Source organism: Syngnathoides biaculeatus, chromosome 3 (genome assembly GCF_019802595.1).
Source record: "Syngnathoides biaculeatus isolate LvHL_M chromosome 3, ASM1980259v1, whole genome shotgun sequence".
In the NCBI taxonomy this organism is placed as follows: Eukaryota; Metazoa; Chordata; class Actinopteri; order Syngnathiformes; family Syngnathidae; genus Syngnathoides; species Syngnathoides biaculeatus.
In genome coordinates, this window is record NC_084642.1 from 39571593 (window position 1) to 39590025 (window position 18433).

At 40.4% G+C, this 18433-nt stretch overlaps 1 protein-coding gene across 21 annotated transcripts in view; it reads right to left on the reverse strand.

The window, feature by feature from the left end:
* Window positions 1–102: 102 nt before the first annotated feature.
* The window catches only part of kiaa0895l, a 70433-nt gene continuing 52102 nt past the window's right edge, over window positions 103–18433 (reverse strand). For 17 of the 21 annotated variants that reach the window (XR_009794406.1, XR_009794405.1, XR_009794419.1 and 14 more), the window contains 2 exons: window positions 6516–6613; window positions 354–392 (listed from right to left, as the gene is read on the reverse strand). Coding sequence is in view for 2 of the 21 variants with exons in the window: in XM_061815810.1 (XP_061671794.1) it covers window positions 231–392; window positions 6516–6613 (260 nt within the window). In the remaining 19 variants the exon portion in view is untranslated. Of the gene's footprint in view, window positions 393–5717; window positions 5804–6515; window positions 6614–18433 lie in introns of those variants that run through there. The other 4 variants (XM_061815810.1, XM_061815807.1, XR_009794423.1 and 1 more) reach the window with 3 other exon arrangements.

Genomic DNA, 18433 nt, shown 5'->3' on the forward strand with positions numbered 1-18433 from the left:
TACACTTGGCTGGGTGTAAAAGCCTTACAAACATGCATTAGATAAAAGTGAGAGTGAGCTACAGGTGCTAGGGTGTATATTCATTTTTGTTTGTACCATTCAAGTGGAAAAAAATGTGGTCAGAGCATTATTAATACTTTATTGATGAAGTGCTATTCAGGCCAGTGCACAACAGCAGTGCCTGCAGAGGCGTCCAGCAGCTCCTCTGGCTTCCGGTGGTGCAAACAAGGTTATGGAAGCAGTTGCTGCAACATTAAATCGTCAACTTTGTTCACAGCAACGATGTGATCCAGATGTTCCAGGTACTGATTCTGGTCTTGCATGAAATATGGGATTCTGGCGTTGTTGACCACTGCCAAGTCCCGCAGCTTCTCCACATCTTCAAAGGACACCTACAGGAGTGAATGTTGTTAGTGTGTACAGCCAGGTTAAAAAAATTGCCATTTATTTGGCTTTGGAGCTTTTATGTGTTAACATGTAAGATGCAGCTAATTAATGAATTGTGTACTGAGTTGTAATGCCTTCGCTACCATCTTCCTGGAAGTCCCAAAGGTACCCCTTTTATCCTCAATCTTGATACGCATCTGTTTTCAATTAACCCTGTTTACCTTTGGAAACAGGTGTGTCTTGAGTCCCAGCTTTTTGGTAATGTGGTGTGCCATCAAACTTAAAATGATGTAATATTTGCAAAATAAATAATAATTGCATTGTGTTTATTTACATTTTACACATCACAGCTTCAAGGGGTTTAGGGTTTGTACTTAAAATACAAATAAATGCAATTACTAAATACAATGAAAAGTCAATTTATTTTATGTTTTCTGTATCATGGTGATCTATAAATGATTAAAACAATAAACTTTGGGTCACATTTAACTAAAAAAACGCAGATACTCAAGAGGTAAAATCGCCCAGTATAATTTCCTCACATTGAAACAATGATTTAAAAATAACAGCAATACCACCACCCTTATTCCTTGTTTGACACTTGTTCTTAAAAATAAAATTTACTGGTATTCCCTCATTTTAAATGCTGTTATATAATATATAATATATTATAATTATATTTCTGTCACCCACATTTCATTTAATAACAAAAAACCCACATCATAGGTTGTGGAGATGTCATTAATCAACATTGATTTGTTACCCTGTGACCTGATACAGGGAGTTCTCGGTTTAAGTCGGTCTCGACCTAAGTTGTTTCGACTTTATGACACCAGTCTCCCATCCGGCATTTTGTCAAACTATGTAATGGTAATTGTCCTCGTCTGTGTTTGTGCGCTCTGAGTATGTTCTTTTTCACCCTTTTTTTTAAACACGATGGCCCCAAAAAAGAAAGATGTTTCTTTTAGCAATGCCCCTGCAGCCAAATGAAAATCTGTTACAATGGAAACAAAGCTCAAGATCATAAAAAGATCGGAGAAAGGGGATAGAGCGACCAGCATTGGTAAAGAGGTAGGCTACAGTCGGACAACCGTGGTGACAATTATAAACGACAAAGGTCGCATTTTAGCGCATGTGAAGGCTTCCGTTTCTATGTCGGACACAGTAACAACAAAACAACATTCTTTAATAATCCAATTCAGGAAAAGTTATGTCATATTTTCTGAAAGCTGAAAGAGCAAAAAAGCAAGGACGCTGAGAAGGAGGAATTTACCAAAAGTAAAGGCTGGCGCGATTTGAGGCACAGGATTCCAATATGGAACGATTTTTAGAAGTTTCAAGGGGAGTGACGGACAGTGTACGGTGCTACCATGAGATCTGGGAGGAAAAAAAGAAACTTTCCTACCAGACTGTAATCAGCAAATACTTCACCAAGGTGGAGAGGACTGTACAACCTGCACATGCTTCCTCAGCAACACCTCTCACAGCCTCTCCTTCTTCTTCTCCGTCCACCGCTCAGCAGCAACAATAAGTACACCATCTTATTTTTCTGTATTTGTTTATTATACAAAGTATTTTGACGTAATTTCTGACTTTAATGGTGAAATTTGAGTTACAACGAAATTCGAGTTAAGTCACCACCATAGGAACAGAACTCTGTCGTAAACCGAGGACTCCCTGTATTAAGAAGAGCTAATGTTGTAGAGATAACTGAAGACAATTGTTTGATAGATTTACATTTTCTGACCACTAAGTTAGTAGTTGTACTTTTTTGTGCCATATCTCTGACCAATTTTCTGTCCCTTGTAATTACAGGGATGAAAAATGCCTGATCTCCATAGGGGTCTGAGTTTTTCTGGAAAAGACCGGGCAAATAGGGTGTGGGAGATTTAAAGTGCTGGCAGATTCCATTTGTCATTTGCTTCGCTGATTGTTTGGATGACCCAAACAAGTCTGTCTGCACCTTGTCTTGCCTTGTCTCTTGTTCCTCCAACTGTTTAGGAACAACTGCATCCTTTAAGCCTTGATTTTTCTAACATTTTCTTTTTGGGGCGGTGAATGACGCACACAGTAAAAACAGTTGTCAGACAATAACTTAACACCTTGTCCATTTAGATAGAAACAGTCTGCTTGTAAAGATGTCTTCGCTCCCAAAAACGGCAAAAATTGTCAATGAAAATAAGGGATAGTGCAGTACACACTTCACTTAACCACTTATTCAATTGATGGAGCCTCGAGAAACGTTCATCTCCGAATTATACGAGTGGGGAAAGGTCCGCTTATAAAAACCTCAGCATGACATTATACACGAGAAATTACGGTCTTCTACTTCTTTTCCTTTCGGCTTGTCCCGTTAGGGTCACTAAGTTTGATTCTTGTGCACTATCTTCTTTAGTTTTTGACAGATGCTCAGTAATTCAGTGCAAGGTAAAAACAGTAAAAAGTAAAAACCATCCTCTTCTCATTTGTCATACACACTACAATGCAGCAAGTTTCCTGGGTGTTGCGATGCTTTCGGTTTCGCTCCTTTTGTGGCTTTGAGCAAGCTGAGCTTTCTGGTGAGTGACCTTTTTTTGTGGAAAATTGTAGCCTATTCTGCACATGCCTTTTTTTTTTTTTTTTTTTAACAGAGGGACTTTGCAGGGGATTCTCAGGTTAGTTTCACACAGATGTCTTCCCAATGTCACCTACAGGTGACTCCAGGCTGTCTTTGATCATCCTGGAGCTGATCACTGGCTGAGCCTTTGCCATTCTGATTATTCTGCGATCCATTTTGATGGTTGTCTTCAGTTTTCTGCCCTGTGTCTCTAGTTTTGCTCTCTATTTCTATATTCTATTTCTATATTCTATCTCTATTATCTATCTCTATTAAGGCATTAGAGATTGTTTCAGCTGAACAGCCTATGATTTTTTGGACCTCTTTATAAGGTTTCCGCTTTTCAATCAAACTTTTCATCAATGTACACTGTTGTTCTGTGCTGAACGACCCATTTACCTCAGGCTTTCAAGGAGAAATAAATGTATGTTCATCAGGTGCTTGCTTCATCCTTAAATAGGGCCCCCCTGATTCACAACAATTTTTTACAAAACTTATGACCTCACTGATTGAATGCCAAGCTGCTATTTTTTTTTAACACACCCCTTTCAATAAATTGCCTAATTGCACAGGCTTAAGAGTGTGTATATCATGAATGCTGAGACTTGTTGATTTTCTTACTGCACCAACCAGTAATTTGTTAGAGTAATTTGTCTAGCAATAACAAATATGCTGAAATTGTGGATTAATCTAGTCACATTGGACTGCACCTATTTTGAACACGACTGTATTTATTACATCTTTACAGCATCAGCAATGTTTTTCATGATTCTCCTCCTACATAAACCATATTAAAACCAAAAATATGTTTTTATTCCCCATCTTTTTTCATTTTCATACATTTTTGAAAGAGCTCCAGGGAGCCACTAGGCCCGAGTGACTAGGGCGATGCTGAAGAGCCGCATGTGGCGCAAGAGCCACGGGTTGCCGACACCTACTCTAGACCAACTGTTGGTATGCAGGTTTTCTGTTAACATTTGAACCATGTTTTTGTTTTGTTTTGCTGTTATATATATGATTTTGTAAGTAAAAAAAAAACACACACACGGAAAAACATTGACAAGTAAGAGTTTGTTGCGACATACAAATGCAAGTTAAAACTCTACCATGCAAAGCGAACGGCGTATAGGCCTTTCAACAACACCCAAAAATATTGAGGTCATCTCAGATGAACTGACACCAAGTGGAAAAGACGAGTCCACATTTCAAATTGTTTTGGAAAATCATTGATGTCATGTCCTAAGAGGTAAAGGAAATCGGGATTGTTTACAGCGCAAAGTTCAAAAGCGAGTCTCTGGGTGTCTATTACTGCACATGGCATAGGTGACTTGAATATCTGTGAAGGCACAGTTAATGCTGAAACGTACATTCAAGTTTTGGAGGATCATATGCTCCTATTCAAGCAAGGTCTCTTTCAGGGGTGTCCCTGCTTATTTCAGAAAGACAAAGCCAAGCCACATTTTAAAGGCAGCGTGGCTTTGTAGTAAAAGAGTGCGGATACTAGACTGGCCTACAGGGAGTCCAGACCTGTCACCCATTGAAACTGTGTGCATTATGAAGCACAATATGACAATAGAGACACCGGAGTGTTGAAGAACTGAAGCTGTACATCATACATGAAAGAATTCCAACTTCAAAGACTAGTGTTCTCAGTTTCCAAACGCTGACTGCTGATGAGTTGTGTTGTTGTCGTCATTCTTGTTGGTGTTGAGTGTTGTTGGAAGGAAAGGTAATGGAAGGCAGTTGAAAACATGCCATCTTTTTTGGAATGTGTTGCAGCCATCACAATCAAAATGAGGAAATATTTAAAGTTTATCAGTGTGAACATTAATATATTTTCTTTGTGAGCAAAAGCAAAATTACGTAGTGTTAAATAAAAACACAATACAATGATTTACAAATCACATTCAACCTATATTTAATTGACTACACTATAAAAGACAAGCGAGTTAAGGTTCAAACAATAAACATTGTTTTTAGCAAATAATTTTCAACTTTAAATTTTATGGCAGAAAGGCGTTCCAAAATGCTGGAGAAAGGTTGGGGAATGCTCATCAAACACCCTTTAAAACATTCCACAGGTGAACAGGCTAATTGGGAACAATTGTGTGCCATGAATGGGTAGAAAAAGAGCTTCGTTTACAAGCAAAGATGGGGTGAGCTTCACCTCCTTGTGAACAAGTGCATTGAGGAAATAATTGAACAACTTAAGGACAATGTTCCTCAGTGTACAATGTATGATTTCGGGATTTCATCATCTACAGTCCTTAATCTTAACAAAACTTTCAGAGAATCTGGAGAATATTAAATAACATGATAAAGGCTGACTTCATTCAAACCACGGGAAAAAAATGTAGCTTCTCCAAACAGTAGTAGCTTTCCCTCGCTCTCAAAAAAAAAAGATTCATTTAAAGATTAGAAATGGCTGAGAAAATATACTTTAGCTTCTGTGGACGCGACCGTGTTGTGTGACCACAAAAGTACCACTGAAAGGAAAGCTATTTGGTGTTGAAAACTGCAACATTTTGAACACACAAAAATGTTGTTCTACTTGCAATGTCATTACAGCCCAATACTGGTGGGAGGTTGGAGGACCACTGTGAATCAAAAACTACATTTACACATTTGGACAGATTTTGTGAGGCCAGTTTAAATGTCAAGTCAGAAGTGACAAGTAAAAATTACTGAGGAGTTCTAACCTCTCACTTGCCTTTCATATACAACATCCATTCACCTTTTATTATGGTGCTTGTCCTCAGAGTTACGGATGAGCTGAAGCAGGGGTTACCACAGGGGTGAGGGTGTGGGGGGTGCTGAGGACTGCCGTGGAGAAAGCAAGAGACAGACGGTAAATAGGCTTGCTAGAACCCGCCTTTATGTGCACATGCGCAATGACACATGTCAGGAAAGGCCAGGATTGGTCAAACCACGTCAATCAATCCACTCCCGCGATGGACCAAAATTGCCTCAGAAATCAACTGGTGGATCGCGATGGACACATTGGGCACCCCTGAGCTGGAGTGTTGCAGTCTTTTAAGCAAGATGTGGAGTACAATCTGGACCGGTCTCCAGCCATTCGCACTTTCACACCTATGGAAGATTTTGAGTCCTCAATCACCCAACATGCATGTTTTAAGGGATGTGGGGACAACTCGGCAGTGAGGTAAAGTATTTAATTAGTCATTATTATTCCTGCCCTGTAATTGGCTGGCGACCAGTTCAGGGTTAACCAGTTCATAGCTGGGATAGGCTCCAGCATGCCCGTGGCCGTTGTGAGGAAAAGCAGTATGGATGTAGTTATAGATCTATGTATGTAAGGATGGATATTTATTATTCCTAATCCTCATAGTAAAGATGGAAGTCAAGGTTATTTCTTTATTCTTGGTTGTATTGTAACATTTATTGAAACATTATGAAGGTTTTGTGTTGCCCAAACACTTTATATAGTGTACAAGCTATGTCAACAGGACACTTTGTCCCTACACAACAGCTAAAAATGGCATGACTGTGTTGATGTATAAAAGTGACAGACCTTTCCTAACGAAGTCAACATCTTGAAGTCAATGTTTCTTCGATAACGAAGTATCCGCAGGATCCCATCTAAGTAAACTTGGTCTTTACTGAAGCACCCTGAAAAAGTAGCACACAGTATCCAGAGTGCATAAACATAAAGGCATTAGATATCAAGAACTTAATGATAGTCTCACTTAAGACATTCAGTATATATCTTATTCACTACAGTCAGTGGTGAGAAGCAACAAAGTACACCACAAACAGTACATTTTCTTAAGGTGTCTACTTGAGTGTTCATCTTATGACTATTTTTACTCCATTTAAAAACAGATACAGTACATAGTCTGTACTTCTACTCAAAATGGACTACTTTTTCCAGTTTACATGAATAATATGTTGTACAAAAGACGTAAGTTCAGTGAGTTAAAGTGAACCTGAGAATACAGAGCATAGGCGTTAAATTCAAGGCATAGGGAGCCAGAGCTGTCTCACCCCATCATTTTATGTGGCCCGCACAAGGAAATCATGTGCATCAACTTCAATGAGTCTTGCTAAAATCTGAACAAAAATTAAAAATTGTCAAATGTAATCAACAATAATGCTGATACAGTAATCCCTCTCTACTATGCGCATCACATATTGCAGCTTCAGTGCATCGCACCCCGCCGCCCCCTCCAAAAAAGCCAGATGGCATACTGTACTGTATTACGGGAAGACGCATTGATACAAGGCGAGTGATGGTCCCAAGCGCGGCATTGACCAATGAGAGCACAGAAAAAAAAAATGGAAGATCAGCATACAATATGTATTGTATTATGGGAAGAAGCATTGATACAGGTCAAGTGATGGTCCTTGGCGCGACATCGACCGATAAAAGCAAAAAAAAAAAAGTCAGATCGGCATACAGTCCTGTATTACGAGGAGACACCGATACAAGGTGAGTGATTGGTACCCGACACGACCAATGAGAGCATGTGTGGATTTATCTCGTGAGCTGATTGGCTGCGCATCATTAAAGCCCCACCAAGCAACTTATGTTCGACCCTCTCCCTTGTCCTTCCTATCTCCCATTTTCTACGGTGTTGATTGTGTGCGCGATAACCTCTCTAGTTCACAATGCTCCAAAAGGGCTGCACTGAAGTTAAAGCTTCCTCCGAAGCAAGCAAGCGGACAAAGAAGATACTGACAATCGGTGAAAAAGTAAAACTTTTGGATATGATCAAAGATGGTAGAAGTTACGCTTTTGGGCACCATTATGGCATGATTGAATCAGCGGTGCGCTACCTGAAGGATGTGGTAAACATCTGTAAAACTGCTTCAATAACGCTCATCAGGAAGCGAAATGTGTGATGATGAACCTCAAGCTGCTATGAGGGATTCACCCCCTCTCAAGCACAAGGCTTTTTGGCAAGCAAAGGTTGGTTTGAAAAATTTCAAAAGCATGCAACAATATGGTACGAGCTGTCGAGTTTAACAATTGTGTTCATGAAGTTATGTCTTTGTCAAGGGTGTTGGATTAAATGGTTTAATTGAACATACAGTAAAGTTATCTCACATTTTCTCTCTTGTTTTGCTTTGAATGTTTTGCTATGCTTAATATGGTTACATTGAGACACGTTTGCTTTGTTAGCTAACGGTTGCTTTAACATATTTGCTGTGTTACGTTTTGGACCACCCTAAGGAAATAAAGGATTTGTGAAGATGTGGCAAAAAAAGGGCTGGAGATAGTGACAGAGATACATACTCCGTTCTCCTCAAGAGCAACAGTTCCTCTTGTCAAGGAGGGGGTGCCACACCAGTGAAATGAAAGTAGTGGAACAACGGCGCGCCGGACGTGACGTCACAACAGTGAGTCATTGACATTCAGTGCTACACGAGAAGATATCATGTGTTTGTTTTGTTTGTGACTTTGTGTACTGCAATAAAAATTTAATTTTATTGTTATTGTTTAACTAGACACTTGTACGGTTGTAATTTTTGTCATAAGTATGCAAAGTATAAATGCTGTACTGTGAATTAAACATTCTGGTCCCCAGACGGCAGCTCCAGCAAATGTCTCCGAGTGATGAATGGTAACTATACAATAATATAATACAGTAAGTGTTTTATAATTTATATTTATATTATAAATTTAGTATACTGTGCATATTATATTTATAAGGTTTTATAATTAAAGATTGAACGAAATACCTCTTTTTGTCTCAAATATGCAAATACTGTTTATATATTTTGAATAAAGTGTCATGGTGTAGTGGGACACACGGCTCACGCTCAGTGATGGTGTCAATATCTCCCCTGCGACTGGCTGGCGACCAGTTCAGGGGTGTAGTACGCCTTTCGTCCGAAGCTAGCTTGGATCGGCGCCAGCTTTCCCGTAAACCTTATGAGGCTAAGCGGCTTGGATAATGGATGGATGCATATTTTAAATAAATTCGCAGTTTTTCACTTTTTGGAGGTGGTTGTTAACCGCGAAAAATGAAGAATTATTGTATATGGCATTTTTCTGCTACCAATCCCCTTTTTAAAGTAGCCTGATTAATAGTTGAGCAAACTATTACCCTACTGATTTGAAAACTACTAACTTATTTCTCTATTTCAGAATCAGAACTAGGATCAGTGTCATATTTAATGGCCAAATAATTGACAACACACTAGGAATTTGTCTCCGGCAGTCAATGCCACCCTGGTACGACATTCATGTTGAGCACTGAGAAGAAGAACAAACAAAGCCAACAAACAACAAACAAGAATGAAGCACAATAGACAATTCAATTGATCGGGAACTATTCTGTGTTGTGCAAAAATACAGAGTCTTCTAGCATTTAGAGCAGTTAGAATGATTCAACCCCTCACATTATGTTAAAGGTCCACTGTCATCAAATGCATGATTTTTAGAAATGAAAAAAAAACGGCAGCCGGTATGGACCCAGCCGTTTTTTTTTTCCACCAAAAAACATTATTTTGACATATATGGCTTTTTGTAACTCCTGCCATGAAAATCCTCCCAGGGATTTGTTTTCGAGAAGAAGCAGGAAGTGACGTACAGGGCAGTAGCGCACTCAAGCGGTCTTGTCTGTTTATACTAATTTTACCTGCTGGAAGGTAGCTCGTTGTTCCTTCGTGTTAGCCAAAATAACGGCTCGTTCCATTACTGGATATTGCTCAAACACTAGAGAGGATGGATTTGCTCTTCATACTTTTGCAAAAGAGCCGGTTCGTCGTGAAATATGGATTGCACAGGTTCAAAGGACGAGATCTTCGTGGGTTTCAAATGACAGGTAGCTGTGTACAGAGCTACTAAAAAAAAAAAAAAAAAAATAGTTGGGGGGGTCGTAATCCGTAAGTCAGGGGTGCTAAACGTGTCTGTGCGCATCGGAAAGCTTCCGTGCAGCGGCCGCTGTAGGACAGCCTCCGCAGGCCTTGTGGATCGCCACCGGCCTTGTTGACAAGGCCGAGCCAGCCGCTGGCCTTGTCAGCCAGGGAGGCTTGCCGTGGCTGGGCCGGGGTGGCTCATTTCCGCCGCGGAAGTGGATCGGATGGGGAGGCGGTTTGGCCACGGCGTTTTGGTCGTTGCTTGTTTAATAAACTGTCGTGCGGAGGTGGTTTGGCCGTGATCCGCATATCATTTAAATATGACTCGAAACAATAGAGTAATATGCCCCGGTAACTTCACTCGGTGGTGAGATGTTCTCTTCTCCGAAGAGTTTCCGTGGCTGAAGGGGCGTGTCCCATAGTAGGTGCCACAGCGTGTTTTCAATGGCGAATGTCCGGGGTGACATCAAAGACAGGATACAGGACATGACAGCCAATTTGGCGACCATTTGGATGTCGAATGACACTTCCGCAACCTTGCGCATGGATGACGCACTAATTTATTTTTTCGTTCAGACATTGAAGTGAATAATTTTATTTGTATTTTTCATTACAATATCTATTTTAGAATGTTTATAGGGATGACACTTGGGCTTTAAGCTTAAACAGTGGGCCCTTAACCATCCATGGTTCACCGTTAGACGACTGCAATGACAATTGTGCAAATGGTGCATCTTAAAGTGACAAATCCTGCGATTGTTGTGTAAATGGAAGGATATGATGAGGTCCAAGTCCCTGATGGCGCCTACTCGCGTGGTTGCCTCAGTACATTGGTCTCTGGTATTTACATTTATGTGTTTTTCGGTCGTCTCTGGACTCAAGTACACAAGAGATGACGACCCAACCATCACAGAGTCTTCCCCATACTTTTTCCCTTTCTCTCACAAATCCGCGGAGATTTTTCCACGAGTTACTCACTAGCACAGCGACAGTGTCTGCACTCTACAGAGCGAGGAGGCGAAGAGGGCGCAGGGAGATGTGAGGCATAATCCAAGTGAAACTCCTTAAGAGAGGACACAAATTGCCACTCCCGTCAATTGACCTACTCCCTTCCCAACAAAATAGATGAGCTTCATCTCCTGATAAGGACCAGCATAACATTTTATTAATACTGTTAACACATATTACAGTCTTACTTAAACTATTTTAAGTGTTTAACTTAAATATTTTTTCCATTACATATTTGTCCATCAAGCATTTGTGCAGAGTGAAGTTTACCCACTATATTAAACATCCTTGTCCAAGACTTTAAAAGAAGCATCTGATTCATCTCCAAACTGAAAAATATCCAATCAAGCTAACTTTGTGCATCACTGTCAAACTCATCATTGATGACTTGGTCCAGTTCTGATGCCTCCTGCATTCATGAACAGTGATAACATCTTGCTCGCACAGCAACTCATCCTCTGTGCCATCCATGCCATTTGTGAATATACATTTTTTGAATCCCAAGAGTCTTGGTTCCCTTTATTCCTCATTATTGTCAGCGCTTTGAGGGGAAGGTCCACTGTGCTAACAGTGCAGGCTCTTGTTTCCATTCGGCTACAATCTTCATAGCGTCACGTTGGTATCAAAATGAGAGCTCAAACTACATAGAAATAACCGTAATGGGCAGTTTTAAAAACGCAAGCATTTCAATTGTGTGCACTATTTTTTAAACGATTGTAAGATTGTACGACGTAGTTTCAGCTCATGTTGTTATGCTTCCTGTTTGGTCGCGTCATCAGCCGGACACATTTCGTTTAAAAGCGGCTGCACAACTAGCCCTTGTATTCGATATTTTTTGTCTTTGTTTAAGTTAAAACAAACTCACGGGCAGTCATTTCTGATGTTTGGTGTAGTAGCAACAAATATGCCACACTAACAATCGTAAAATGCAAAGCCCCCCCGCGCGGAGGTCAGAGTTCAGATTGGTGGCGCACATGACCGAAATATATATAAATGTGTAACATAAGACTTCGAATATCATATCAAAATTTATATGAAAACCTTTTTTTTTTACAACTATGTACCTGTATGCGACTATACAATGTGTTTGTATTTTTCTTTTTCCTCCATATATAATGCACTGTATTGACTTTAGTAAATATTTTTGAGAAATTACGGTATGTAGGGCCAAACAACACCAGCATCCTGTGCCATCTTCTTGACGTTTGGAACTTTGGCTACATTTAATGAAGCATAAAACTCATCCAGTCTCAGGGAGTTTAATTTGTCCTTTAACACCATGTCACATTGGAGATTAATCAGGTCCAACTAGAGGATGACATTTTTCGGGAATTCCCGTGGGCCACGTGATTCCCGCGGGAATCCCACGGGATGGGAGTCATTTTTTTAATTAATCCCGTGATTGGGACGGGAAAAAAAACAACGGGAGCGGGCAGGAGCGGGAACGACATTAATACATGATAATTTTCAGCCGTGTTAAACAACCAGATGAACAGATGCGTCCATTTTTGTGATCATCTTTCAGTGAGAGCCAACACTCTTTTGACCGCGCTAGCAACGCAAAAGAACTACAACAGTGGTTTGACTTCCTGTCACCTCCGGAAGTGAAAAGCGACTCGGAGCGGCTACCGCCGACACACAACAAAACACTTTGTTTACACCAACCGAATGTCAAAATAAAACATGCAACATTTTTTCAACATGTTTGGTTTTATTCAAACGGGAGCGGGACAGGAGTGGGAGTAATTCTACAGGAGTGGAATAGGACAGGATAGATTTTTTTACTCCGACTCGGGATTGGGACGGGACAAGATTTTTTTCTCTGGGAGTGGAACGGGACAGGAGTGAAAATCCGCTCCAGTGTCATGCTCTAGTTCCAACTACAACTCCTGTGGCCCCGTTTCTGGGTAGTGTGAGAAAGGAGATGACACCGCCTAAAGTAGCCTGTCAATTTTTCCAAAATCACAAAACCGACAGCAGACCGTGCTAAAAATTTTCTATAGAAATTCTAAAGAAACCTATAGAGTTGTACAGAATTTGAACAAAATGTTCCTGTAGAAGTTCTATAGAAAGTTTTGAAGAACAGAAAGTGGCACAGTACTTGATCTCAAATTTCTATAGAATTTGTACAGAAAATTTCTGTAGAACAATTTTCAAGCAACATCAGAGTTAATACACGTGCTGAAGTCGCATAGTAAAATGCATCAAGTATTTGTTACAATATATAAATACTGTTATGACTATGGAGATTTCAAATTAGGGCAAGTTCATCATGAAAGTGCTTAAGCCACTATTATAAAGCCTACATCTTAAAAAAATCAGAAACCAGCTGTCAGTGTGATGAAGAGCACTACGTTCACAAACCTTCAATCACTATCAACCAAATGGCCAAACAGACCAAGGAGAAGTCATCTGACCAAATCCGGATTTGAACCATTATTCCACAGTTTTAAGATGCGGGTTGTGAAAACCACTCAACTTGATTTTCATTCATTACATCATTACATCTTGAGTACCATCATGACCATGAGTCTGGAAGCCTCCAGTTTTCTTGCTGTGAAGGCAATAAATTAATGTTATCCACACACCAGCTGAGGCGTCTGTCATGAGTGGTGTAGCGAACGAGCCAGAAAGCATGTGTTCGCCTTCAGGGAGGTTTCTTGTTTATCGTCACGAACCTTGAATGTGCCGCTAGCTAGCCACTTAGCTACCACGGCTTCGTGGCGATAACATAACTAGGTGACAACCCGTTATACTTGTTATTCGAAACTTTTCTCGGTTTAAAACTCGATCAAAACCTGTCGGTAATTTTTTTTTTCCAAAATTACTTATTTTGTTCCATTTGTACTTAAAGATGTAAAAGTAAGTAGTCAATGTAGTAGTAGATGCATAAGTGAAATATGAAGTGATATGACCTCTCGTACGGTTTTCTGACGCTCGCATGTTGGTCACATTGCAAAATCTGTAAAATTGACGGATTTGGTGCTTTGTACGTAATTATATGCAATTGTAAGTGCAAATGGTAATAATCAAGAGATTGTTAAGAAACAAAGTCATGACATCTTAAAGATCCCAATTCACTGGGAAGGTCACAAGTTATTGTTCTTTTCTATTGTTTCGCCAATACCATAAATAGCCCATATTCTGAATCTTTAGATGGTCAAACTTTTGTTGTTTGAGCTACTGAGATAATTTAAGTAAGATTTTAAGGGGGTTTTAAAGCTCTTTCCAATGATTGTTTTTTTAAATTCCATCCAATAATTTTTTTAGCCGCTTATCCTCACGAGGGTTGCAGGAGTGCTGGAGCCTATCTGAGCTGTTAATTGTCAGGATCCTGGTTCACCCTAAATTAGAACATGTGTAATGAAAAATGTTATACTTACATAAATATATTTACTGTATTTCCAGGCAAAGCTACCTTGGCAAATCCTACAAAGAAAAGATATGTTCGTCTTGAGAGTGGTACGCAATTTTAGTAGATTGAATCTTGGAACCCCAAAATACAAGTCATCCAAGGAAAAAGATTAGCGAAGAAGAAGTGGAAAATGGAGGGGACGGAAGAGAGGCAGAAGGAATCCATTGAGATGCAATATAGGGCAAAAGTAGTGGCGAAGGTTAAACAAGAGGCATATGATGCAAGATGCCCTCATACATGTCCTGTACTATTATAACATATTTCTCTGCCACACCAGACTTACACATGCAGTACCACAGTTCCTCTCTTGGTACTCTGTCATAGGCTTTCTCTAGATCCACAAAGACACAATGTAGCTCCTTCTGACCTTCTCTGTACTTTTCCACGAGCATCCTCAAGGCAAATAATGCATCTGTGGTACTCTTTCTAGGCATGAAACCATACTGTTGCTCGCAGGTACTTACTTCTGTCCTGAGTCTAGGCTCCACTACTCTTTCCCATAACTTCATTGTGTGGCTCATCAACTTTATTCCTCTATAGTTCCCACAGCTCTGAACATCCCCTTTGTTCTTAAAAATGGGAACTAGAACACCTTTCCTCCATTCTTCAGACATCTTTTCGCCAGCTAGTATTCTGTTGAATAAGTTGGTCAAAAACTCCACAGCCATCTCTCCAAATTGCTTCCATACCTCCACCGGTATGTCATCAGGACCAAATGCCTTTCCATTTTTCATCCTTTGTAGTGCCTTTCTAACTTCCCCCTTATTAATCATTGACACTTCTTGGTCCTTCACACTTGCCTATTCAACTCTTCCTTCTCTTTCATTTTCTTCATTCATCAACTTCTCAAAATACTCTTTCCATCTATTTAGCACACTACTGGCACCAGTCAACACATTTCCATCTCTATCCTTAATCACCCTTATCTGCTGCACAGCCTTCCCATCTCTATCCCTCTGTCTGGTCAACCTGGAGAGATACTTTTCTCCTTCTTTCGTGTCCAACCTGGTGTACATGTCTTCATATGGCTCTTGTTTAGCCTTTGCCACCTCTATCTTTGCCCTACATCGCATCTCGATGTACTCCTTTCGCCTCTCCTCAGTCCTCTCAGTGTCCCACTTCTTCTTCGCTAATCTCTTTCCTTCTATGACTCCCTGTATTTTGGGGTTCCACCACCAAGTCTCCTTTTCCCCTTTTCTTTCCTTTCCTTTCCAGAAGACACGCCAAGTACTCTCCTGTTTGTCTCTTTAATTACCTTGGCTGTCGTAGTCCAGTCTTCCGGGAGCTTCTGCTGTCCATCGAGAGCCTGTCTCACCTCTTTCTGAAAGGCCGCACAACATTCTTCCTTTCTTATCGTCACAAGTGACTTTTACCGGTCCGGCCCGGCCCTGTTAGCGCTGTGCTAGCGTGTTACTGCCATGTCTTGGTGATTTTTACCAGTATGTTTTTTTTTTTTTAACCGGCCCTGTTAGCGCGGCGCCACTAGCATTAGCGCGGTAGCGCTCGCATTAAATTCTGTGTACCGTTTTTGCTTTGTAAATATCTTGTGTTTCAATGTTGGTTTCAATGTGGGCACTTGCGACTTTTACATGGCTGCAGCCTATGTATGTACCAAATGGTATTCCTTTACAAATGTACTGGATGAGGCTTATAACCAGGTGTGCTCTGTAGGCCGGGAATTACGGTATTTCGTGAGACATTTTATTGTTTTATTATTTGTTAGTTATGATATTCTGTTTGCTGTGATGTGATCATTTTAGTTTTGATGCGACACATTCAGTGTACAAAAATCAGCAATTACCTGCCTACACAGTCAGTGTGTATGGCAATGTAACGTTTTGCTTACAGACGTAAAATGTAATTGTTCCTCACTGCCTCGTGAGCGCCATCATAAGGTAGCTTACATACTCGGGAAGACACGTGTTAGCATACATGCTGACAGTGTAACCTTTATGTTTAAGAGAACTTTGTTGGACAAGTCACAATATTTGCAAATATTTGAACTCAGTTTGCACATAAGGTACATCACATTACAAGGCGCCTGCGTGGGTTTTCTCCAAGCACTTTGGTTTCCCACCACATTTCCAAAACATGCATTAATCAGAGACTCTAAATTGCTTTTAGGTGTGATTGTGAGTGTGAGCGTTGTCTGTCTCCCTGTGCCCTGCGATTGGCTGGCAGCCAGTTCAGGGTGCAACCCCCCCACCTCCTACCCAATGACAATTGGAATTGGCTCTAGCAATCGCGCGACCATTGTGAGGATAAGCGGCTCAGATAATGCATGGATGGATTTGAATTTGTAAGATGCACCGTACAAGCATTTTCTTCTAATTCAATACATGAAAGCTCTGAAACTTTTGATCTTTACTATAGCTCTGCATTTTGTCAGCTTTTTAATAGCTTTGATATCTATTATTGTGTATGATATGTTAAGATATATGATATGATAAGATCGATCCATCCATTTTCTGTACTGCATAGCCCCATTTGGGTTGAGGGCATACTGGCTAATCACTGATAATAATACTTAAAAAAAACAAAACATAAAAACAACATGGCTGACTTTCCCCCCCCCCCCCCAGCGTAGTCTCCCAGCACTGTCACACACTTTTCATATCTGTGCACAAGCTTCCATATTCCCTCAGCGTAAAAATCTCTTTGGACTGATATATCAGCCAGTCGCTCACAACACTTTTGACTTCATCGTCACTTTAAAACTCCATGTCTCTTGAATGCTTTCGAGGGACTAAACAGGTGAAAATCTGAAGTTGCAAGGTCTGGGCTGTAGGGGGGGATTATGGAGCAGGTTATAGCCCAGCTTGTTGATGGTCTTCACCGTTTGGGCGGCTGTGTGAGGCCTTGCGTTGTCATAATGCAAGATGACTCCTTCTGACTAATGACCCCTGCGTTTGTTCTTTATGTCTTTCTTAACCTGCCTAAGCAGTTCACAGTAGTTGACACTGTTCACAGTGCTTCCTTTCTCAAGGAATTAAATGTTGATTGGGCCTTGTATATCCCAAAGGGTCAGAATCACCTTCTTCGTGGACCACTGGGACTTGAACTTCTTCACTGGTGCTTCCACTCTATGGAATGCCGTTTGGACTCAGGCTCAAAGTCCCAAACCCATGTCTTGTCACATGAGACCACCTTCTTCAGAAATTCATCACCATCTTTCTCATAACAGGTGGGACACGGCTGGGACTAGACCCTCCACTGTTTGTGTTCTGCAGTAAGCATCTTTGGGATCCACCGGCAGCTGACCTTGGAGTAGCCAAGGTCATCATGGACAATTTTGTATGCTGTCCCAACAGATAAGCTCAAAGCCCTTGCAATGTCATCCACTGTCCCCCTTCTGTCAGACTGAATGAGGTCATTGATTGATTCGATCCCTTCAGGTGACCTCATTTCTGAAGGCCTCCCAGGCCTGACTTCATCCTCAACACTGCTCCATCCTTCTTTAAACAATTTAGCTGACTGTATTTTCCGCACTATAGGGTGCACCTAAAAGCCTTTAATTTTCTCAAAAGCCGACGGTGCGCCTTTTAAGCCAGTACGCCATATATATAGATCAATATTGAGCCTTTAGTGCAGCTCCATCGAATGGATAGATAATGTAATCCCAGCCTCTACTGTAGCATCTATTCTATGTGCCTTATAATGTGGTGCGTCTAATATATGAAAAAAGTTTTAAAATATGCCATTCATTGAAGGTGCGCCCGAGAAGGCAGTGCGCCTTATAGTGCGGAAAATATGGAACTTGTATACATTTTTTTCGGCTGAAACACATGGCACCATCCACAGTTGGTATTCATCTATGAATTTCAACTAGTTTGCACCCTTCAGCAATCAAAAACACTTTTTTAATCGTCCAAAATTAAAAACCTTGTGAAAAAGTAAAATAGAAATATAAAATAATTACGCTTCTATCTGTATTAGAAGTCCTTACAACGAAAACATATCCCTTATTTATTGAATGATCCTCGTGTATATACAGTAAAGAAAATAAATATTTGAACACCCTGCTATATTGCAAGTTCTCCCAATTAGAAATAATGGAGGGGTCTGAGATTTTCATCTGAGGTGCAAGTCCACTGTGAGAGAGATAATCTAAAAAGAAAAATCCAGAAATCATTTATGATTTTTTGATGATGTATTTGTGTGATACAGCTGCAAGTAAGTATTTGAACACCTGAGAAAACCAA